Source organism: Vombatus ursinus, unplaced genomic scaffold (assembly GCF_900497805.2).
Source record: "Vombatus ursinus unplaced genomic scaffold, bare-nosed wombat genome assembly UNPS02014812.1, whole genome shotgun sequence".
In the NCBI taxonomy this organism is placed as follows: Eukaryota; Metazoa; Chordata; class Mammalia; order Diprotodontia; family Vombatidae; genus Vombatus; species Vombatus ursinus.
This window is the reverse complement of record NW_020954590.1, coordinates 95,949,309-95,974,688: the sequence shown is the minus strand read 5'-3', so window position 1 is coordinate 95,974,688 and position 25,380 is coordinate 95,949,309. Positions and strand designations below refer to the sequence as shown.

Below are 25,380 nucleotides of genomic sequence, written 5' to 3'. Positions count from 1 at the left end.
AGCTAAATTGTGCCAATGTGATAAAAATAACAATACTACTTAAATTAATTTACCTATTCATTGACATATCAATCAAACTACCAAAGGATTGCTCTATTGAGCTAGAAAAAACAGTAACAAGATTGATTTGGCACAGCTCAAGGTTAAGGATCTCAAGGGAAATTATGGAAAAAGTGAAAAGGAAGGGGGGCTAGTAGTATCAGATCTCAAACAATACTACAAAGCAGTAATTATCAAAACAATTTGGTACTGGTTGTAAAATATAACATATTCAGTTATACAGCATGCAGAAGCAAACATAGTAGAATAGTGTTCAATAAACCCAAAGTCCCCAACTATTGGAATAAGGACTCCCTAGTTGACAAAAAATGGGAAAGCTAGCAGTAGTCTGGCAGCAATTAGGTTTAAACCAACATCTCACACTATATCCCAAGAATTGTTCCAAATGGATATATGACCTAAGAAATAATAAGTGACTTCATAAACAAATTAGAGGAGCAAAGAAAGAATTATTTTTCATAACTGTGGATAGGGACTGAAAAGAGCAGAGATGAAAAAATAGACAATTTTGATTTCTTAAAATTTAAACATTTTGTTAAAATAAAAATTAATGCAGTTAAAATTAGAAGGGAAATAGTTGCCTAAGAATAAAAAAAAATCCTTGTGGCAAAGTATCTGAAAAGATCTAATATCTGAGGTATAAATCAGGGACTGATTTAAAATATAAGAACAAGAGACATTACCCAAAATATAAATATTTAAACAGGTAGTTTTCAAAGGAAGAATTTCAAGGTCTCACAAAGACATAAAATGCACCCAATCACTAATAATTAGAAAAATACAAATTAAAACAACTCGAGTTACCTTGGTGCAGAGCCAAGATGGCGGAGTAAAAGCAGTGACTTGCTTGAGCTGTCCCCCAAACCCCTCCAAATATCTGTAAAAAATGGCTCTAAACAAATTCTAAAGCAGCAGAACCCACAAAAAGACAGAGTGAAACAAATTTCCAGCCCAAGATAACCTGGGTGGTGGATCAAAAAGGTATATCGTGCTGGGCTGGGAGAGGTGCACAGTTTGGTATGGGCATAGGCCACAGCGAACCTGGAGCAAGCCTCAGAGGACTGAATCACAGGCAGCTGTGGTGGTTTCCAGACTTCTCAACCCACGAAGGCCAAAGACAAGTTAGAAGGTCAGTGGGAAAAGTCTGTTTCTACAGTGGTGAGAGACGGGCGTGGGATTCAAGCCCCATTCCTTGGGGCTGCGGCTGCTTCCTGAACTTCTGGCCCACAGACTGAGGGGGCATTGAGTGACTGATCAGAGGGGGATTGCAGGGATCTCTTGCTTTGCCTGTGCTTGGATCTGGGTCCCAGTTCTGAGGGGCGGTCCTGGGCTGAGGAGGACCGCTGGCGCTGGCATAGTGGAGCTTGTAGTGGTGGTGGAGAGGAAATCATCCTCACAGTTCCAAGACAGAAAAAAGTGCTTCTGGTCACTCATAGACCAGAGCACAGGCCAGGAAAGGAGTAAACACCTCACCCTTGATCATAGCACCTTGGAAGAACTGAAAATGTACAGGTCCCTAGAAGTATCTCTGAAAACAGCTGCACAAAACCCCTGAAGCTTGGGACAGTACATTCTCCACACTGGAAACAGACTCCTACCTTAACAAAGAGTTTATAACTCAAGTAATTGGCTGAGATCATGAGCAAGCAGGGCAAAAAGAGTCAGACCATAGAATCTTACTTTGGTGACAAAGAAGATCAAAACATAGAACCAGAAGAAGACAACAAAGCCAAAGCTCCTACATCCAAAGCCTCCAAGAAAAATATGAATTGGTCCCAGGCCGTGGAAGAGCTCAAAAAGGATTTTGAGAAGCAAGTAAGAGAAGTAGAGGAAAAACTGAGAGTGATGCTAAAGGAGACCCAAAAAATACTGAAGAAAATAGCACCTTAAAAAATAGCCTAACCCAAATGGCAAAAGAGGTCCAAAAAGCCAATGAGGAGAAGAATGAAAAAATAGAAGAGAATGTGAAATATCTCATTGGAAAAACAACTGACCTGGAAAATAGGTCCAGGAGAGAGAATTTAAAAATTATTGGACTATCTGAAAGCCATGATCAAAAAAAGAGCCTAGACCCCATCTTTCAAGAAATTATCAAGGAAAACTGTCCTGATATTTTAGAACCAGAGGGCAAAACAGAAATTGAAAGAATCCACCAATCTCCTACTGAAAGAAATCCCCAAAGGAGAACTCCTACGAATATTGTAGCCAAATTCCAGAGTTCCCAGGTCAAGGAGAAAATATTGCAAGCAGCCAGAAAGAAACAATTCAAGTATTATGGAAACACAATCAGGATAGCACAAGATTTAGCAACCTCTACATTAAGGGACCGCAGGACATGGAATATAATATTCCAGAGGGCAAAAGAGATAGGATTACAACCAAGAATCACCTACCCAGCAAAACTGGGTATAATCCTTCAGGGGAAAAAATGATCATTCGGTGAAATAGAGGACTTTCAAGCATTCTTGATAAAGAGACCAGAGCTGAATAGAAAATTTGACTTTCAAATACAAGACTCAAGTGGAACATGAAGAGGTAAACAGGAAAGAGAAATCATAAGAGACTTACTAAGGTTGAACTGTTTACATTCCTGCATGGAAAGATGATATTTGTAACTCATGAGACCTTTGTCAGTATTAGGGTAGTTGGAGGGAAACAATTATATGTATATATATATAGAGAGAGAGAGATAGTTAGAGGGAACAGGGTGAGTTGAAGATGAAGGGGTGATATCTGGAGAATAAAATTAAGTGGTGAGAGAGGCTTATACTGGGAGAAGAAGAAAGGGAGAGGTAGAATGGGGTAAATTATCTCACAAAAAATAAAAAAGAAAAGGCTCTTACAGTGGAGAGGAAATGGGGGAAGGTGAGAGGGAATGAGTGAATCTTATTCTCTTCAGATTTGGCTTAAGGAGGGATAACGTTCACACTCAATTGGGTATGGAAATCTATCTTACTCTACAGGAAAATGGGGGGGAAGGGGACAAGAGAGCAGGGAGATGATAGAGGGGAAGGAAGATTGGGAGAGGGGGTAGTCAGAAGCAAACACTTCTGAAGAGGGACAGGGTCAAAAGACAGTATAGAATAAATTGGGGGCAGAATAGGATTAAGGGAAATAGAGTTAGTTTTTCACAACATGACTACTGTGGAAGTGTTTTGCATAACTGCACATGTATAACCTGTATTGAGTTGCTTGCCTTTTCAGTGAGGGTGGGTGGAGAGGGAGGAAGGGAGAAAATTTGGAACCCAAAATTTTAAAAACACATGTTTAAAAAAATGTTTTCACATGCAACTGGGAAATAAGAAATATAGGAAATGGGGTACAGAAATCTATCCTGCCCTACAGGAAAATAGAAGGGGAAGGGGATAAGAGAAAGGGGGAGAGAGAAAGAAGGGAAGGCAGACTAGGGCAAGGGGTATTCAGAATGCATATCATCTTGGGGTGGGGGAGGGGCGAGATGGGGTGAAAATTTGGAACTCAAAATCTTGTGGAAATGAATGTTGAAAACTAAAAATAAATAAATTTTAAAAAACTAAAAAAAAAAAAGAAATCAGTTACCTTATCATCAGCGTGGGACTTAAAGTGAAGGTTGTAAAGGACAATGAATGAAACATCATGTTAATATGAGGATCCATGTTCCTTCTTTTTTAAAATAAATCTTTACTTTTTCAATTAAAAAAAAAACCAACTCTTAGATTCCACTTCATTCCCATCATATTGTCAAAGATAACAAAAACGGAATGTGATAGTTATTGCAGAGGCTACAAGAAGACAGATATAATGCCTTGGTGGAACTAGAATGGTCCGACTGTTCTAGAAAGTTACTACCCTTTTAACTGAAGTACATATTCTTTAAACTGGTAGTATTCTTAGTAGGCCTATACCCCAAAGATATACACACACATACATATATGTATGTATATATGCGTATATGTATATATATATATTCTTTTTTTTTAGAAGAAAAGGTCCTATATGTATAAAATTATAGCAGCTTTGTTGTTGTAGCAAAGAAATCTATCAAATGGGGAATAGCTGAGCAAATTATAGTAAATAGTATAATACAGTATATCTAGTATTGTATATAGTGTAGTACAAGGATAGAAATAAGGACTAGATATGTGATTTCATTGGTATAAAGAACTCCTGGATTAGGAAACTTCCTCTACTAATACAGACTGGCACCTTCTCTGCAACCTATAGTCTATTAAAGTTTAAGTGACTTACCTAAGACCACACAGCCAATATGTGTCAGAGGTGAAACTTGAACCCAGTTATTTCTGCTCCTGAGGCCAGCTCCCTGGTCACTAAAGCATGCTAACCCTATTAAAATTAATGTGTTAATATGAATATAATTTATTAACATTAAATGAGGCAAAACAAAACAAAACCCAGGAAGATGTATGCTTGTTAAAAGCATCTATCTTTGTCATAGACTATTTCCACTGTCAAGCCCTAATGAAATGTGGATTCCGTATAGATTTTGAGTTTCTCCAGCTGCTTATCCCTGTGGTTAATATATTAATTGTGTCACTCTTGGAATACTATAGTGCTTCTTAAATGTTATCTATAACCACTCAAAAGAGTTTGACCCTGTGACTGAGCAAGTCACTTAAGCTCTTGCCCTGGGCAAATCTCCAAGGCTATAATTTGTAGGATAGTTGCTGATACATACATGATACAGGCTGGTACATTTATAAGGAGTTTCCTCACCAAGAGTTCTCTACACCAATTACATTTTATGTCTGTACTTTCCACCTAAAATGTCCTGGTGAAATTATATGTCTGCAAATAATGGAACACTACAATATCCAAACAATCTAAATTGTGGGTCAATGGAATAATCCGTCTGCAAGTAGGCTATGACAAATTGTTGATGATGACTTGTGTGCAAGGTTTAGCATAAAATACATTATTGAGGGTAAATGTGATTGAAAAACAAGGTGGGCTAGTTGTGTAGCAAGAGTTTGAGATAGCCTGAGTGTTTTATTGGGACCAAGGTAGTGTCAAAGGACCTAAAGGAAGTCCTCCAACACAATGGATGATTTCCTAAAGCAGATTTTTAGGATATCAAAAGTCACAGGATTGGAGGGCATGGATGGGTTGTAATCCACTGTCTTGGAGGTAGTGGCAACATCAAGGAGGTTAAGACTATACAGACTTATTAGACTGGCCATTATATATGTGTGTATATGTATGTATATGTATGTGTATGTGTATTTGTATGTATATATATGTATATGCATGTGTATATGTATATGTGTATGTGTGTATATGCGCGCACACACACACACACATACACACACACACACACACACACACACACACACACACACACACCCCAAAGCTATTCATGAGAATTACTTAAGGCATGGAATGGTTGCAACTTGAATTGTTGAAGAGAATATTTATAGCAATGAAATTAGAGCTCTTTTGATGTATTGAAGAACTAGAATATATATATATTTTAAAAATTTAGACATTGATTTCATGGCAGCAAATCTTATATAAATGAAGATAAATAGTTAAGATGTTTTCTGAGGTTGTAATTAAAAGCGTTTATTTTTATCTTTACTGTAGAAGAATCAGTATTATTATCCCTTTATAGATTATTGTGACTAATGCCAGTGAAAGGAATCAGCTGGCAGAGGAGTCTAGGTTCTCAGTTTTGTGCTCATCTTCTCATTCTTACCTCTAGCACATAGCCTGGAGCACCCTGTACGTAGTATGCTCTTAGCACAAATGTTTGTGGCTGTAATTGTATCTAAAACATACAGACAGAAAAATGTTAAGTTCATTTTGGTGAGAGAGACTTTCACTTTGTAAGAAACAAAAAGCTAGGAAATGGTAGAACTTTTAACAAAAGGAATGCTAAATGTTTCTATCCTGGAAAAGTTACATCTGCCTGCTGATAGGAGTGGCCTAGTTAGAAGGTCACTTTAAGGTCAGGATTAGTTAAAGGTCAGATTAGAAATACTGTTGCTTTTAATAAAATAATAATGATATTACTTCATAATAAAGATAATGGTGACCTTTTATGTACTAAGAGAGTTAGAGCCATGCTTTATGCAAAACATCCTGCCTCTTCTCATGGTGGTGGTAAACAGTTTCACTGGATTAATAAGGAAATTATCAAGGAAACCATTTACTTGGGCTCTTTGATAAAGTGATTATGTTTCTGAAATGACTGAATCCATACAAAGTTTTGCACGATTTTGAGAGCTTTACTTCCCAAAGCAAGGGGAAATAGTTACCTTTTTGTAGCCTAATGGATTAAGTAATGGATTAAGAAAATAAATGATTCAAAAATTAAATTTAAAATATTCACTCTCTTCTATATGGGACTAGAATTTGTTGAAATAGAAATGTTGTAATTCTTTCCATATGCTATCAGTGTCCCCAAAACTATTTGAGCAGAAGAGAGCATAGTTTACATATTTTAAAAGTTGTATGATAGCTTTTTCTACCCTAACAAAAGTTAGTTGTTCCCTAGCTTTTGGGGGACACCTTGTCTCCATCAGTAAGCCATACAAACACATGAGTCAAAAGAAACCTAGTCTTTAAAATATTCTTTTTCTTTTCCTTCACCATTTCTTTTTGCTAATTTCTAAACTGTCATATATCAAATTAACAATGTGCTTGTATTGTTCTGAATTTGATTTTTTTTTTTTGGTGAGGCAATTGGGGTTGAGTGACTTGCCCAGAGTCACACAGCTAGTGAGTGTTATGTGTCTAAGGTCAGATTTGAACTCAGGTCCTCCTAACTCCAGGGCCAGTGCTCTATCCACTGTGCCACCTAGCTGCCCCTCTGAATTTGATTTTTAAAGAAGGAGAAATTAATAGTTCATTTCTACATAATATAATTTACTGTATGTCAGGTTTGTTCCCCAAAAGTCTCCTTAAATGGAATACTCTTTTGGAATTTCATATGCATCAAGAAGATATCCATTGACTTCACTGCCTGAGTCATCCTTCCCCTTAGGCATCAGTAGCCCTATTCTGGGACTTATCCTGTAGTTTCATGTTGGATATTTGGCACCTTAGTAAATTATAGCTGGGCTACAAGGACGTTAGAATGATCCATAGTAATCCTCTCCATCGTGGCTTTTGGGAGTTTTCTCTAATATGGGTAACCTGTAAATGTCACTTTCTCAGAAATTGAAATAGATTAAAAAATCTTATCAATTTGAATGCTCTCTCAAATGATACAGATCACAACCCATCCATAGTTGCCCATCCTGTGCAACTCTTGTCCTAAATGTCCTGTACAATTCTGTCCACATTGTCCAATAGGTTCACCATAGGGGGTCTACCCATTGTGCCAGAGGAATTTGTTATTTTCTGCTGATGTCTCAACTGTGATGTTGGAGTACTTTGGATGTCTAGATGTCGCCCTACTTTTGCCACATTATTCCTATTCTTTTCTTGTCTTACAGTTTCTTGAGAACATCTTTATCTCTATTCTTTGATGTTTCTCATTGTTGCAACCTGCTTACATCTACATGCTTCTCCATCACCTTGTTCATGACATTAATTTTTAATTCTTTGGAGACTGTTTAATTATTTGTTTTATGGCATACAGCAAAAGTGCTAGACTGTTGATAAAAAAAAAGATAGACATTTGTTTCTAGGGGAAACTTGGAGTCATTAAAGAAGCTTTGCCTTCTCCTTCTCTTCAGGTCTGGGCTAAGACATTCTACATTTATACTGTCACAGATATACATACATGATGGACAAACTCTATAAATTATCTATTTAAATGCATGCTTATCATCTGGGCAATAGGTAGTCTCCATTGATTTTGTCTTTCCTGTTTGGATCATCAGTCCAAACACGTTTGTGTCATTATAGATCTTTTCCAGGAGGCTCCAGAGTGTTCTAAGGTTTGACACAGTTAGCAAAATATTTTCTAAAAACAAGAGTATCTGGAGAACCCCACTATCTATAGAGAATTTTTCTTCAACTGGGACTCTGCTGGGTGCTACATTACGGTGATAAACACCTTTGACAATCATATGCTTCCCTCTTTGATTGTTCACCTGATGTTTATGATCAGAGGGTAATTGAATAACATTATTTCTGTTATTATGTCCTTCAAAAAATCTTGAATGACTATGGGTGGAATACACGTTGATGTAAAAGAATTTTTAAGAAGCATTTTGCTCTAATGAATGAAATGCTTTTTCATAATGAAAAAATGGTAAGCACAGTTGTATCTCCTATACTCTGCATCTTTCAGTCAGTTGCAAAATAGTAAAGATGAAGTCCATTTACTAATATTGTTTGCCAAAGCCTTCTTATTCCCTATTAATATTCTTAATGATGGTTCTCTTGATTTGGGTATAGATGACTCTTAATTTTTTGAAATTCTGAGCTTAAACATCAAATAACAGCATTTCCATATAAGCAGTGCAGCACTAAATGAGAGTTCTTTATGTTACCATCAATCTCTACTTCATGTCACTTGTTTTTTAAAGTATGTAATAAATTCTACATCTGACTTTCAAAACTGTCCTGCTTGTCTGCTTCCTTCTGAACTTCCTTCTTATCTCTCTGTACATATTTAAAAAAAGTTTCAATGGCTTCCTTCCTTCCTTCCTTCCTCCCTCCCTCCCTCCCTTCCTTCCTTCCTTCCTTCCTTCCTTCCTTCCTTTCTTCCTTCCTTTCTTCCTCCCTCCCTCCCCTTCTTGCTCTCTCTTTCTTTTTCTTTCTTCCTTCTTTCCTTCTTTCCTTCTTTCTTTCCTTCTTTCCTTCTTTCTTTCTTTCTTTCTTTCTTTCTTTCTTTCTTTCTTTCTTTCTTTCCTTCCTTTCTTTCTTTCATCACTATTGTTAGCCTCTTCCCCCAACCTTCAATTAAAAACTTAGAGAAAGAAAGAAAAATCCTCATTACAAGTAAGCATAATGAGGTAAAATAAATCCACACAGTGGTTATGTCCACAAATATATGTCCTTTTTTCACTTTGTATCTATCAATTCTTTCTCAGGATGTGGGGGATGCTTCTGTAGAACCTCTATAAGCATGGTTTGGCACTGTATTGATCATAGTCTTTAAGTCTTCCAAAGTTGTTTTTTCTTTACAATGTTACTGTCTATGTATATGTTGTCCTCTGGTTCTACTTACTCCACTCTGTGTCAGTTCATACTACCCAGGATTCTCTAAAGTCATCTTTTATCATTCCACTGAAAGTACTGTCTCCAAAGTATTAATGATCTCTTAGTTGTCAAATCCAATGGCCTGTTCTCAATCCTCATTCCCCTTGAGCTCTATATAACCTGTGGCACCCCTCCCCCCACCTTGACATGCTTTTCTCCCTAGGTTTTTGGGTCAACACTCTTCTAGTTTTCCTCTTACCTCTGACCTCTTGTTTACTGGATCCTCTTCCAGATCACTTCCTCTAGCCATAAGTACCTTTCTAGGGTCTGTCCTCAGCTCTTTTCTCTCTCTGTACTACTTCACTTGGTGATCTCATTAGCTTTCATGGATTTAATTATCATCTCTATGCTGATGATTCTGAGATCTACCCATCTTGTGCCAGTCTGTCTGCTGACCTCCAATCTTGCATCTCCAACTGCCTTTTAGACATTTTATATTAGATATTCAGTTGACATCTTAAACTCAATATATCCAAAACAATTTATTGTCTTTCCCCCTAAACCCTTCCTTCATCACTTCCCTGTCACTGCAGTGGGCAATACTGTTCTTCCAATCCCTCAGGCTTGCAACCCAGGAGTCATCCTAGATTTCTCATTATCTCTCTCCCCCCTCCCCATATCTAAGGTATTACCAAGGCCTGTTGATTTCCCCTATGCAACCTCTCTCCGGAAGCCCCCTTCCCTCCTCTGACATTGCCACTGCTCTAGTACAGGCCCTCATCACCTCGTGCCTGTATTCTTGTAATAGCCTGCTGGTGGGTCTGCCTGCCTCAAAGTCTCTACTCACTCTAGTCCATCCTCCATTCAGCCACTAAAGTGATTTTCCTAAAGCCCAGGTCAAACCATGTTCTAACCCCGCCCCCAATAAACTCTAGTAGCTTGCTGTTGCCCACAGAAACAAATACAAAATGCTTTGTTTGGCATTAAAAGCCATTTATAACCTAGTCTCCTTCTACTTTTCTAGACTTCTTACTCCTTATTCCCCAATACATCTTTGATCCAGTGATGCTGACCTTCTGACTGTTTCACAAACAAGACTCCATCTCTTGGCTGTGAGCATTTTCTCTGGCTATACTTCATGCCTGGAATGCTCTCAACTCCAACAACTTACCTCCCTGGCTTCCTTTACTTCTCAACTAAAATCTCACCTTCTACAGGAAGTCTTCCTAATCCCTCTTAATCCCAGTGCCTTACCTCTGTTAATTATTTCCTATTTATCTTGTATGTGGCTTGCTTTGTATATATTTGTTTGCATGTTGTCTCCCCTGTTAGAATGTAAGCTCTTTGAGGGCAGGGGCTGTCTTTTGCTGCTTTTTGTTTCCCTAGCACTTAGCACAGTGCCTGGTACCGCTCTTAATAAATGTTTGTTGATTGATTGATGGTGCAATGATATTCTGTTACATTTATATACCACAATTTGTTTAACTATTCCCTAGTGGCAACCTAAGGCAACCCTTAGATTCTAGTTCTTGCTTTTTCTTCTCTTTCTTCCTCTCCCATTTAATCCTCCCTTCTAGATCAGGAAGTTCGTTTTGCTTGTGACTGTGACTTCTTGGGTATTATCTAGGTTTTTTAATAACTTCTTTGCCCCATGCTTATTCTTTTAGAGTTTTATCTATTTCTAAACCAAGCTGTTAGGGCAGCTAGGTGGTACAGGCAGTTCCAGGCCTGAAGTCAGGAAGACTATCTGAGTTCAAATCTGGCCTCAGACACTTACTAGTTATGTGAGCCTGGGTGAGTCACTTTATTCAGTTTTCCTCAGTTCCTCATTTATAAAATGAGCTAGAGAAGGAAGTGGCAAACCACTCCAGTATTTTTGATAAGATGACTCATGATTGGGTCATAAAGAGTTGGACACTATTGAAGGACTGAACAACAACAAGAAGCCAGACTGTTACATGCATCTGCGTGTGCTTATTTTTATGTGTTCTGCTTTCTTAAGTCCGTTTCAGATGAGAGTGAGGTTCAACTAGTACTCATTCCCCCTCATCCCTTCCTCCTTGTTTGTATACTCTACATGCACCCAAATTATAAGAAATATCAATTTCTACCTTCTTCTTCTTTTCTATAGTAGTGTATTCCTTTTACCATCCCTTCCTTTTTCCCTCTTAAAACCCTTGTGACAAAACCAATCCACCCCTGTAATCTCTGTTTTTCTTCTTTAACTCCCTCAAATACTCTTTCAAGACAATAAGATTCCAAAAGGACACCTATTTTGTCTCCCTCTCTTAGAACATTAGTACTACATCATCATACGACTTTTTCCAGTTACTCAAGTAACCTTATTTTTCTGTGTTTTTCTTGACTTCTTGTGGTTGTATTTCAGAGTTCTTACTCAGCTCTGGCATTCTTATTAGAAATGCTTGAAAGTCCTCTTCTGTTAAAAGTTCATTTTCTCCCTCTGTAGAATCATACAAAGCTTTGCAGGATAAATTATTCTTTGGTTGTAGGCCCATATCTTTCTTTTTGGAATATTGCATTTCAAAAATCTCTGTTTGTGGTAGAATATGTCAGGTCTTGTGAGATGCTGATTGTGACTTTTTACTACTTGAACTGCTCCTTTCTGTATGTGTACAGTTTTTTGTTTTTTTTTTTTAATGTGAAAGCTTGGGATTTTGACTGACATTTCTAGGAATTTTCCTTTTGGGGCTTCTTTTAGGAGGTGATCAATGAATTATTTCTATCTTTACTTTCTTCTCTCCTTCTAGTAGGTCTGGACATTTTCACTTGTAATTTCTTGTAATATTGGGAGTCTGGTGATTCTTAAATTATTTCTCCTTAATATATTTTCTAAGTCAATTGTTTCTGATAACAGAGATCTTACTTTTCTTTCATTTTAAAAAATCTTTCATTTTTGTTCTAACTTTTCTTGCTGTCTCTTAAAGTCATTGATTTCTGCTTTGTTAACTAGAGTACAAGGAAGTTATTTCTTAGGTAGGTTTTATTACTTTCTCTTCTAACCTATTTTTCTTCCACTTATTTCTTTCAGTGCTTATATTTTATTTTTTTTTTCTGAGTATTTATATAATCTTCCTGGGAAAAAAAGTTTTTTTTTTTCCTTTAAGTATTTGCTTACCATTTTAAATGCTTACCTGCTTCTTCTCAGGCATATTTTTATCTATAATTCCTTTTTTTTAGTAATTGGTCTTTTCTTTAGCTTATTCATTTCTATAGCTTTAGTTCCTGAATTGAGCTTTGTACCAGGCCCATGCTGCATCCTATGGTTTGCTTTTGGGTGGTATGCTTGGCCCTTCTGGAGTCAACCTGGGTCATTTGGGTTTCTATTCTGACCTCTGCTTCCAGAGGTTAAACATCCCTGGATCTCTGAGGTTCAGAGAACTGAATCTTCAGGGCCCTTTATGGTACTCAGGATATACTACTAACTGCATCTTGGACATCATATATGTCCTGTAGATATCTCAAACTCAACATGTCCAAATCAGGGCTCATTATCTTTTATCCATGACACAACCATCCTCTCAGTCCCTCAGGTTCACTACATTAGACTACTTTAATGTTATCCTCAATGCCTCATTCTTATTCATACCATATATCCAATTCTACTTCCAACTCTTGTCATTTTTTCCTTTTCATCTCTTGTATATATCCCCTTCTCTCCACTGTCACCATGGTGTGGGCACTTATCACCTCATGCCTGGACTATTACAATAGCATTCTGGTTGGTCTGCCTGCCTCAAGTCTCTTTGCATTCCAGTCTGTCTTCCACTTAGCTGCCAAAGTGATTTTCCTAAAGCACAGTTATCACTATGTCACCTTCCTCCCCCTCACCCCCATCATAATCTCCAATAGCCTTCTATTACCTCCAAGATGAAATATATAAATAATTATGTTTTGCTTTTATAGACCTTTACAACCTGGCTTCTTCCAACCTTTCTAGTCTTCTTATAATTTACCTTTCTTGTACTCTAAAATATACCAACATTGACCTTCTTGCTCTTTCTCTTACATAACAGCCCTTTTCTCAACTCTGTGTCCTTTCACTAGCTCTCTCCCATTCCTGGAATACTCTCTCTGGACTCACTTCTACCTCCTGTCTTCCCTGGCTTGCTTAAAAATTCAGCTCAAATCCCACCTTCTACAAGATGCTATTTCTAGTACTTCCCTCTTTCTGCCACCCCTAATATTGCTAGTTGCTTCCCTCTGAGATTACCTACAATTTGCTTTACATGTATCTCTATCTATATTAAGATCTAGATCTACACAAAGATACAAAGAAAAGGGATTTAAAGAAAGGCAAAAATGTAACCTCAAAGTCTAATGGGGGAGACAATATACAAATAGCTATCTGTACATACACACACACACACACACACACACACACACACACACACATACACACACACGTTGTTGTCCAACTCTCCATGACCCTATTTGGGTTTTCTTAGCAAAGATATTGGAGTGGTTTGCCATTTCCTTCTCCAGTTCATTTTACAGATGAGAAATTGAGGCAAACAGGGTTAAGTGACTTGTCTAGGGTCACACAGCTAGTGTCAGAGACTGGATTTGAACTCAGGTCCTCCTGACTCCAGGGCTATCTACTACATCACCTAGCTGCCCCCAAATTATTTTATGTGTATGTGTGTGTGTGTGTGTGTATAAGTGCATATATATATAATTATAAATGGGAGGTAATATATTACACGTGTTATTCTGTCACTGGCGAGAGTTTTTGATGCAACTATCACTGACTATTTCGCTAGGAAAAATTCCTTTAATATTACAGGAATATGGAATACCTCAGGTTTGGATGAAAATGTGAAATAGAGATCAAACTGGAATGAATGGTGTCAAACAAATATAGTTAGGCCCACAACATGATCTTGGCTTCTTCTCCCTGCCTGCTTCTCATGCTTAGTAAAGTATCAAGGATATTACATACTATATATATGTGTATATATATATATATATATATATATATTTATATGAGGTTCTTCCTATATACACACACATATGTATATACATGTACATATGTATCTCTCTCTCTCTCTCTCACACACACACACGCACACACACACACACACACACACACACACACACACAATTTCCCAGGGCTTCCAAGGCTCTCACTATGGCACTTTCTGACCACTCTTAGGCTTTCTTAGTTGAGTCCTCTGTTGTTGTTGCTTATGGACATCAGTCTTTGCAGGATATAGCTATCTCTGGCCCATCTCTGGTCTTACAGGGAATCTTCCTGGCCACCTTTTTTCTGTTTCCTTTGGACTTCTCCTGACTTCTTGCACATCTTTGGAAAGGAAGACGTCACTTGTGATAGTTTATCATTGGAATTCTTTTTTAAAAATTTTTTTACTAATTTATTTTGATTTATCAACAATCACTTCCATAAGCTTTTGAGTTTTAAATTTTTCTTCCCCTTGCCCCTCTCTCTCCCCAAGACAGCATGCAAATACATTCCTATTAAACATATTTTCACATTAGTGATGTTGTAAGAAAGAATTAGAACCAATAGGAGGAATCACCAGAAAGAGGAAACAAAATACAACAGAAGAAAAAAATAGCAAATAGTATGCTTCGATCTGCATTCAGATCCCATAGTTCTTTCTTTGGATGTGGATAGTATTTTCCATCATGAGACCTTTGGAGATGTCTTAGATCTTTGTATTGCTGAGAAGGGCTAAATCTATCAATATTAGTCATCGCACAATGTGGCTGTTATTGTGTACAATGTTCTCCTGGTTCTGCTCACTGCACTCAGCTTCAGTCCATACAAGTCTTTCCAGGTTTTTCTGAAGTCTGCCTGCTCATCATTTCTTATAGCACAATAGTATTCCATTACACTCATATACCACAATTTGTTCAGCCATGCCCCAATTGATGGGCATCCTCTCAATTTCCAATTCTTTGCCACACAAAAAGAGCTGCTATAAATATTTTTGTGCATGTGGGTCCTTTTCCCATTTGTATGATCTCTTTGGGATATAGCCCTAGAAGTGCTATTGCTAGGTCAAAGGGTATGCACATTTTTATAGCCCTTTGGGCATAGTTCCAAATTGCTCTCCAAAATGGTTGGATCATTTCACAACTCCACCAACAATGCATTAGTGTTTCAGTTTTCCCACATCTTCTCCAACATTTATAATTTTCCTGTTTTATCATGTTGGCCAATCTGATAGGTGTGTATACTGGCCGCATGCCGACCTTCTGCCGGCTGTACGCCGGTACCCGCTCCTCCTATAAGGAGCACACTACCAGAGTCATACTCACACTCGAGTCTTCGGTACTCTGCCGGATAACCACACAGAGACGAGCCATCGGGAGGTGCCAACACCAGAGCTTTATTCAGAGGCCATCACAGCAAGCCATCATAGCAAGCCCAAGCAGCAAGGCCAGAGCAACAGGGCAGGAGCCAGGAGAGAGAGCGCGTGTTCTGACCACGCTTGTTCCTAAGCACCTACTTAGCCCCTCCTCCCCAGCCCGCTTACTAGCCAATGATTGTAGGGTCAGATACCGGAAGGGGCTGTCTGAGTTTAGCACACCAAGGGGGAGGGAGTGACGTAGGAGGCTAGGACCGGATACAGGGAGGAGGCATCTGGGATTAGTGCATAGACAAGAGTACGTGACCTAGGAAGTCAGACTCAGGAGGGGTCTGGGGTCAGTGCTGCACAAAGGGACCCAGGAAGTCAGGAAGGTCACAAGAGGCATCTGGGGATGACGTTGCATTTAGGGAGGGGACTAAGCAAAGGGAACTCAGTCCTCTGCCGTCCCACTCCCACATGGCACCGCCCCTTGCCTCAGGAGCTCAAGCTCCGGTTACTTCCTTGTACCCAGCTTATCTCACATAGCACTGCCCATTGCCTCAGGGCTTCTCCGTATCCAGCCCATCCCAGTTCACCATGACTCTGCCTACCACAGCCCCTGCCTTGACTTCCAAAATACCCAGATCTTACCCTACCCTTGCCACAGCGCCCAACCTGGTAGCTGCCAACATCAGACTGTCCCTCACAGGTGTGATGTGGTATCTCAGAGTGTTTTGATTTGCTTTTCTCTAATCAATGATGATTTAGTATCATTGGATTCCTTGATCATTTCTTGGTCTTGTGTGAACTTCAGGGTTTTTTGGGAGGAGGTATGTAGGAGCTGGGGAGGTCTGTCTACAACTCTTTTGCTTAGAGCTCTTTATAGGTAACTCTCAAAGATTTTGTATAGGGGTGAGAGTAGGCACATGTATCAATGTTCTTTTTGTCACCTTCTTCTGGTGTCTTTCCTCTCCTTTATATACAATGCACCAACCCAGATATATGATTAGATAGCTTACTTTAAAATAGAATTAACCATATTTTCTTTGCTGTTAGTTTTATTTCTTAATTTATTTTTGTTATGGAAGATGCTCTTCAAAGTTTTCCATTCATGGAATTTGCTTAGGGAGAAAAAATAGATAAATATCAAGTTAGGAGAACCAATAATAATATGTTCTTAAATTTATTTTTACTACTGTCTTCTAGGCTGACCCAGAATATGGTCAAGGGATGAACCCTGTTAGCTGTCTGGCTCAAATTCAGCAGGCCAGAAAGGAAAAAGAACCAGACTATTCCCTTCTTTCAGACAGAGGAAAGTCCCGCCGGCGAGAGTTTTTGATGCAGGTATCACTGACTATTTCAGTAGGGGAAAGTCCTTTAATATTATAGGAATATGGAATTCCTCAGGTTTGGATAAAAATATGAAATAGAGGTCAAACAGGAATGAATGGTGTCAAACAAATACAGTTAGGCCCACCACATGTCCTCTCCCTGCCTGCTTCCCATGCTTGGTATGGTAAAGTATCAAGGACATTTATAATAGACAGTGTGAGGAGTTCAAGGCTGTGTGGGATTCACACAGGGTATTTATGACCCAATTCATTATCTTGAACATATTTATGTTGCAGTTTGCAGCTGGGGTATTGTACTTTCTGGGGATTGGAGACATGGTAGCTTTCTTCAAGTATTTGAAGGACTGCCCCATGGAAGAGAGATGGGACATATTCTTTGGGTCCCTAGATGGCAGAACTGGGACAAATTACAGATATGTGGATTTAGGCTTGATGTCTGTAAAAACTTTCTAATAATTAGAGCTGTCCAAAAGTATAATGGGCAGCCTCAAGAGGTAGTGGCCTACGGCTTCCTTACAGGCTAAGAGGCTGGATTTTTGTTTAGATTCAGGATGGACCAGCTGGCCTCTGAGGTCTATCCAAACCCTGAAACTTTGTGAATCTGTTGTTCTGAGAAATTAAAGTGGCAAATAGGTGGTGTTATCACATAGAACAGGGCCCAGAGAAAGTATTCTGAAAGGAACTATGAAGGAGAGCTATCTGACTAACTGCCACAGGACCTAGAGGGGTTCAGTCATTTAGAAATATTGAGGGATTTTTTCTCCAGTCCAAGTCTTAGGCGCAAGACCCAGTGCTAAATGCTGGCCATACAAGAGTAAATGTGATGCACACCCTGCTTTTAAGTAACTCACAGTCACTTCTAGGAAAGTAGAAATTTAGTCAGGATGAACCCTGTTGCAATCAATGAGTGTCTATGCTACGATAACCAAGCTGTATCTTTACTTTTTTGCATATTTTAATACTCCAGGGATTTGGCAGAGGTGATTGCATGTCCTCTTGCCTTTGCTTCCTGCAGTTAATGATGCATCCAATGAAATAAAAATTAACCACTAATTTCCTTATGTTTGTAATTAATAAATACTCTAACATACTATATTCAGTAATTTTGAGGATATGAGCCCTGAACGCATTTTCTAACCAGTAATATTTGGGCAGAGTTGGAGAAGGAAACAGAATAAAATTACATAAAAAAGGATCAGGTTGTTTATGATAACATAGCAATAATAACCATTTATTAAGCACCTACTATGTGTAAACCACTGTGCTATACTCAGACATTACAAAGATAATTACAAAACTGTTCTGGCTCATGAAAATGGTTTCTTTAATGTATCTTAATGTCTAAAATAAGTGACTTGCCTTTCTGACCTACTTTAGTGTATTTGAAATGTTTCATATTAACTCTAATTTACTTATAGATTGTATTTGCTACTACTTTGTTTTTTACACAATCTATATTCTCATCTGTAGAAGACAAATTATCTTGATGTGTTAGCAGTTTAGACATTTAGGACTGACAGACTTCTTGATATTCAGAGGAGTTTAATTTGTATCAAAGTAAAGCATTCTGATAACTATTAATTCTGATAGTTATTTACTAATGCAGCCCAGTTTATGGGTGATGTGATAAGGTGTACCCAAAATGGAAGGGTGGATAGAAACAAGAGTAAGGTTGAATGGAGGGTTCACAGCCACTTGGTCAAAGTGATGCCTACAGTTGTCTTAGAATTAGTTGTTCATTATTTCAGTTTCTATTTACACTGTATTTGGAGCCCCCATAAATATACATTTTCACCTTCTTTTGTACTCTCAAATGTATACAGAGGTAGTATGGAATAGGAAAAAGAGAATGTCATGTGTGAAAGCTGCCCAAGGGCTATTAGTTCAGCCTCTTTGATTTAAGTTTATTTACTTAAAACTTTTTAGTTAATAAATAAATTACAAACTTGGCAAAATTAGACTTTGTTGTGAGATTTCTACAACTTCTCAGTTTGGTTTGTACTTCTAGAAATAATTCTAGAAGAGATTTTGGTCCGCTAAAATAGCATTGGTTCCTTAGGTGTTGAGGTGTAATAGATGATTTCTTCTAGTCTGACTGCCACGTAAGAACTTGTCCTTTTGACAAAGTACTTTCTGTCTTAACTGCCTTATAATTAGATTTATATTTTAAAAAATTTAGTATGTATAGAGAATAGCAATATATCAGAAGTGGAAAGAGAGCAACTTACTATAAACACATTCTGGTTCATAATTTTCCTTTCCTGTTTTTGAAAATTACAAGAACTAAATCTTTAACTTATTTGTTTATTTAGATTTTGGAAATGGATTTTTTTTCTGAATAAACAAAGCTCCTTTTTGGTGGCTTCATTGACTGGTTGCCATTAAGACAAAGAACAGTGCTATTGTAGTAGTTTTACTTTGTTGAGCATTCATGAAACCTTTTTACTGTCTTCACTCTGGCTTTCTTAGATTTGAAGAATTCCAGAAAGTTTTCTTTGAACTCCAAAGATTCAAAAAATCTGATCTAAAATTTTGACATGTATTAGAAATATAAAATTTCTTTGGCCTTATAAAAAATAAAACAAGCCTCTGTCTATAGAGTATGTTGAGTACCCTTTTGAAAGAGGAACTCAGAATTTTTCTTAAGCAGCCTTCTTTTTTATGGGTATTCATAAACATTCTAGTTAAGCAGGGACATTTGGCCATGCTTTTAAATGTTTTCACACTGAATTCATATTGCTTCCCCCCCTTCCCCCAAGTCCCAGTGGATTCATTATAGCATTCAGCAACCTTATCAAAGTAAAAGGCTTTTTGTATAAACTATTTAAGCAATGTTTTCATTTATTTTAATTGAATGTGGAAGTAAAGTATCTAGAGATAATTTGCTCATTTTTATCTGTCACAGAAAGGGTAAATTTGAATGTAATGAAATGGATCCAATTACTTGTATTGGCCATTAGATAAACAGAAGAAAATCTCTGATGACATTGGTTGAGTATTCTACTCCCAAAGCTAATTTTGGAAAGATTTTTAAAAATGTTAATCTTTTGATAGAGAACATAATAATGTCCAAAACCTGGTTTCGTAGCTTTTAGAAATATTAGGATTTCAATTTATTATGTATCATAAGACAAATTTCCTCTTTCAATTTTTTTTAACATGATAGCTAATTCTGTGATGTTTATTACTTGATCAGGTACTAAATTATTTAACTGGTAAATGGTGTTTTAGGACTTTTGCATATTCCTTAATTTATTTGGACTTATTAACTAAAATAATCTGTGAAGTTAAAAAAACCCTCCCATATTTATATTAACTTTTCTCAAGTAACAAAATAATTGAAGCACATTTCAAAATAAGTTACCATTACTTAAATAAAAACCTCATTGTTAAAACAATGAATTTGTGAGCTTTATCAGAAGATTTTACTTTTAAAATATACAATGTTTATTTCATTTCCATTATTAAGTAATGAACCAGTTCTTCTCAGTGAATCAACTAATTTTTGTGTATCAGGATTTTATTTTTGTTAATTTACTTACTTAGGTTGGTATTGAGGTAGTGTGATGTAGTGGTTAAAGAGCTGGCCTTGGAGTCGGGGCCCCTTGGGTTCAAGTCTTGCTGCTGAGATATACGGGCTATGTGACCTTGGCCAAGTTGCTTAATCTCACAGTATTCCAGACAACTCACTAAAACTAATTTGTGGGTCACTTGCTGGTTTTCCTTAATGGAGGGCCTTTTCTACACTTATGAAATCACAGGTCTGCATCCTTCACCAACTTCCCATCCTCATTCCCCCAACCTCAATAAATAAATAACTGTGCCTGTATTGTTGTCTTGACTTAAAAAGGCTAATAACGCATCTCCAAAATTGCCTAACTTTACAATGTGACAACTTAGTAATTTATGTTACTATCTTGAAATTTTTATTTACTGACAAAGATCAATATTTATTACTTTGTACATATAAGATATGCATGTAAATCTATAAAACATATAGAAACCCCAAAAGGTTTTTTTTTTTAGTAAAAATGATAGGAATTCACTTGAGGAGCTATAGTAACATAAAATTTGAAATGTACCTTAAACACTTTCTGAATTGCATGCAGGCACTGACCTAAGAGATAGGAGATTTTAGGCTTCCAGTCTTAGCTCTGCCACTTATTTAGCAGTAGGATTTTAAGTCAGTCTTTAAACCTTACTTTACTCATCTGAAAAATAAAAATATTTGAATTAACTGATCTCCTAAGCTTTATCCATCTCTAAGATAAAGTTCTATGAATTTCAGGGATTTTTGAAACTGAATGTAGTTCTAATGGAATCGCTTCAAAACTTATTATGTGGGGATGTCAAGAAGTTATGTTTGTTTAATGGTTATTATTAATTCTTTCTTTTCATTTTACCAGGTTAAGGTTGGCAGTGCAGTTGCTACTGGAATAGGCCTTAGTAAGAAGGTAGCTAAAAGAAATGCAGCGGAGGCAATGTTGTTACACCTTGGATATAAAACCTTCACTCCTGTTCAAGAACAACTTGAAAAGGTGAGAGTTAAGCTTAAACACCTGCATTTCATTCTATGTTGTAGATTACCAAAGGTATTAAAAAAAATCCTGACTTTTGGCCTTACATAATTTCTGACATAGCATTGAGGTAGACAATGATAACTTTCTTGAGGCATGTATATTTTTATTATCTATAATTAAAAATAGAAGCTACAGGTATAAACAGAAACCTAATTACACATACTGGAGATTTGTTGAAATTGAAATCAATTATTACTTTCCATTCATTTAAGAGTAGCATCTTATGGTAAATTTCTCCATATTTGTGGTGCAAATATAATGAGATGAAAAATTTGCTACTTTAATGCCTTGATGGGTCTCTGAGTTTATTGACAGCGGTACTACATAGGTTGAAATTTCAACCCTTTTACATTTTGTTATCCTCTTTGACTTTTGCCCATGTCTTTGTACAAATCTAAGATAGGAAGTCATTTGAAAAGTGAAAAATTAAGTTAAAATTCATTTTAGTTTTTGTATTGCACACTGCTGGTTTCCTTTTTAAACAGAATTGACTTGCTGCTTTTGCTGTATAAACCCAGTCTTAGACTATTAAGTTTTTTTCATAAGTCCACAGATTTGTGCCAGTGTTGTTAGCCTGAATTCTGGAACCCAGATGAAAACTTTTGAAATGAAAGGCCTGGATTATCCCTTTAGGGCATGCATATATTGGACAGACACTCTATAAAGTAATTTTTCTATTTATTTTAAACTTGAAGGTAAACTTAAAGGGTGTTGTTGTTTTTTCTGCCAAGAGCCTTGTTCATGGTTCCCTATTTCTTCTGTGGCACTTAATGACATCACTAACACCTCCCTCTATTGCAAGAGAAAAACAGAACCCTGAACTCAGGTCTTGGCATGTAAACAAGATACAACCAATTAAAGTTCATTTAAACTTAAAATTTGTTCATTATTAATTTTGCTAGCTGCACAGGTAAACAAATGCTTTCTTATTAAACTTTTTTAAATGACTGAAAGATTCATATTTTTTAACTGAGGTTAACAATCATTAAAAGTGAAAGTTTTAGTGTTTGGTTAATTTTACCACTCAAGAATCCTTTTTCAGAGATATTTTTAGTTACTAAAGGGACAGATACTTGAGTTTTAGAGGGCAAAGTAAGAAATAGAATCACTTTTTAAGTAAGACTCAGTTGTTCTTTATTTTTAAGGTATTAAAATTTTTTAGAAAATTAATTTTAGTGCCAAAGGGGTTATTTGCCTAAATATTATCCCTAGAGACTTTAGTTCTGTTTTCCTTACCCAGTCTGCCAATGATTTCCTTTCTTTTAAATATATTTGTAATATGAAACCTAACATGTGTTGTTAAGATTTTTGTTGCTTTTACATTGTATATGTGTTATTTTAACTTTACACATTTATATCGACTTAAAATTGTGATTTTAAAATGCATAGGTTGAAATAAGCCCCTTTGAAAAACACCTGTGACTTAAAAAAAACAAATATTCCAAAGTAAACTTAGATTCTTCTACCACACCTCCTAAGTTTCAGTTTTATTTTTTGCTCCTGAGGAAAACTGAGTAATATGAGCAAATGTAAAATGAGATTATATTTTCTACTTCTATACTAAATACCAATTATTACTCTTATCTCTTCACTCTTTTTAAAAGGCATTATGATGTCGTAGAACAACACTGTACTTGGAGTCACAAACCTGGATTTCAATCCATTTCCATGCATTACTAGCCTTGTGACTTTGGTAAAGACACTTAAATTCATTGAGCCTCAGCTTTTGCATATGTAAAATGGTGATAGCGTTAGTTACAGCTTCAGCCCTATTAGATAGTTGCAAAGATCAATGTAATTCGGTTCAACATGCATGCACCAAGCGCTTACTCTGTGCAAGACACTGTTCTAGACACTAGGCATACAAAACCAAAGAAGTATTTGACCTCAAGAAGCTTACATTCTACTGTGGAGCAGAGAGGAGAGATACATAATATACACACAGACAAATAAATATAAAATAGTTTAAAGAGAGTGACTATACTACTGTAGTGGGGATCAGAGAAAGCTTTATGGAGACAGAGGTGAGCACTGAAGAAAGATAAGGATTTTAAAAAGCAGAGATGAGAAGGGAGCATGTTTTAGACCAGAGAGGCAGCTGATAACAAATATGTGGAGGTGGAAGATGAAATGTCAAGGATATATAAGTTCAAGGGAACAGCTAGCAGACCAGCTTGGCTAGAAACAGAGTGTGTGAAGGGTGTGATGTGAAACAAGACTCAAAAATTAGTTTGGAGTCTTATTGTGGAGGACATGAAAAACCAGCCTGAGGGGTTTGTATATTATCCTACCGGCAATAAGGAGTCTCAGGAGGAATTTGAGCAGGGAAGTGACATGATCCCTGCGACCCTGGCCATCTTTTCCAGTACTGGTTGCATCTTCTCTCATGCCCCCTGACACATAAGTCCTGGAGGGTGAGTTAGCATACTCCTTACTCCTGCTGCTGCTTCCAGATTCTCCCTTTCCCACAATCACTCAGCAATTTATCCTCTTCTGAGGTTCACTCTGTCCAGATATATCACCCAATCCAGATTCTGATGGCAGTTGTCTACTGTCCTCCAAGTTATCCTCCTTCCTTTCTCAAGGGGTACATCCCAACCCCTTTTCTTATTTGTTATTTCAAAAAATACCTTGATGTGCCCTGAGATATCCTAGTCTCCAAGTAACTTATTCTCCTAAGCTTACGTTGTCTACCTCAGCCAACCATACACAGGGACCGTGATCGTTCTGTTACTCACAGGTGTTCCACTGCCATGATCAAGAATTCTGACATCCACTTATCTGACCATAATCTTCTATCATTTCATTTCTCCCTTTATTTCATTCCTCCTAAATCTATTCTTCTGCCTCACCATGACTTCTAGTCCTCTAGCCTTCAGTATTCTCCTATGCTATGGCTTTTCTCACTTATCTTTTCCCTGTAGTTTACAGTTCAAAATTGCACCATCTTCTACTCTTGAGTGCCTGGCCCCTTTCTCCTGTTGCCAATTGTGTCTTGCCAAGTGCAACTGTAGGATGCTGTCACCATTTTCTTCCTTTGCTCCTGTTTACTTCTCAGCTGTGATCTGAAAAGTCACACAATGTTTCTCCTATCAATGAGGCCTTCACTGAATTAAAGCAATCCTTTTTACTCTTTTCTAATTGATTTTACTTTTTAATTATATTTTTTCTTTTTGTATTATATGTTTTTTTAATAAACACAAGTCTATTTTCTCTCCCTTTGACCCCAACACGCCTCCCTCCATTTGAGAATAAAAGAAAAACAAAACTCCGGTTACAAACATGTGTAGGCAAGTAAAGCAAATTTCCTCACCGGTCATGTCCAAAAAAACAGAAACAAAAATCCCTTTTTTGCTCTAAGTCTGCCTCTTTGTCAGCAACTTAGTGGCATATTTCTTCATTAGCCCTCTTGAAATTTGTTGGTCATTACATTGATCAGAGTCTCTAATTCTTTTAAATTTGTTTGTCTACATTATATTGTTTTCATTATATAAATTGTTTTCCTGGTTCTATTAATTTACTCTGTATCAATTCATATAAGTCTTTCCATGTTTCTCTGAATCCATCCCTATCTGCATTTCTTACTGCATTCCATCATGTGTATGTACCATATCTTATTTAGCCATCCCTTATATCATGGGCACCCTCTCTAATTCATATTCTTTGCCACATCAAAAAGACTTATAGGTATTTTTATACATTCTTAGTTAGAGTTTATATTGCTTAAGACTACTCTATCCCTCAATCTACCCTTCCTCTCATTCCTCCTTCTCCATTTTCCCTTTTTCTCTCCTCTTTCCCTGTTGAAGGAAATGTATTTCTGTACCCAGTTCTCTGTGTGTGCATTCTTCCCTCCTTTGATCAATTTGGAAGAGAGTGAGGTTCAAGTGTTAATTGTTCCCCCCCAACCCTTGTTTGTATAGATATCTACTTGTGCACCCTGATTATGTGAGATAATTT

At 37.1% G+C, this 25,380-nt stretch overlaps 1 protein-coding gene across 3 annotated transcripts in view; it reads left to right on the top strand.

Annotated features, from left to right (window-relative positions):
- The window catches only part of LOC114054266 (double-stranded RNA-binding protein Staufen homolog 2-like), a 405,344-nt gene that overhangs the window by 181,670 nt on the left and 198,294 nt on the right, over positions 1-25,380 (top strand). For all 3 annotated transcript variants that reach the window (XM_027877452.1, XM_027877453.1, XM_027877454.1), the window contains 2 exons: positions 16,695-16,832; positions 21,247-21,378. In XM_027877452.1, coding sequence (XP_027733253.1) covers positions 16,695-16,832; positions 21,247-21,378 — 270 coding nt within the window. The remainder of the gene's footprint in view (positions 1-16,694; positions 16,833-21,246; positions 21,379-25,380) is intronic.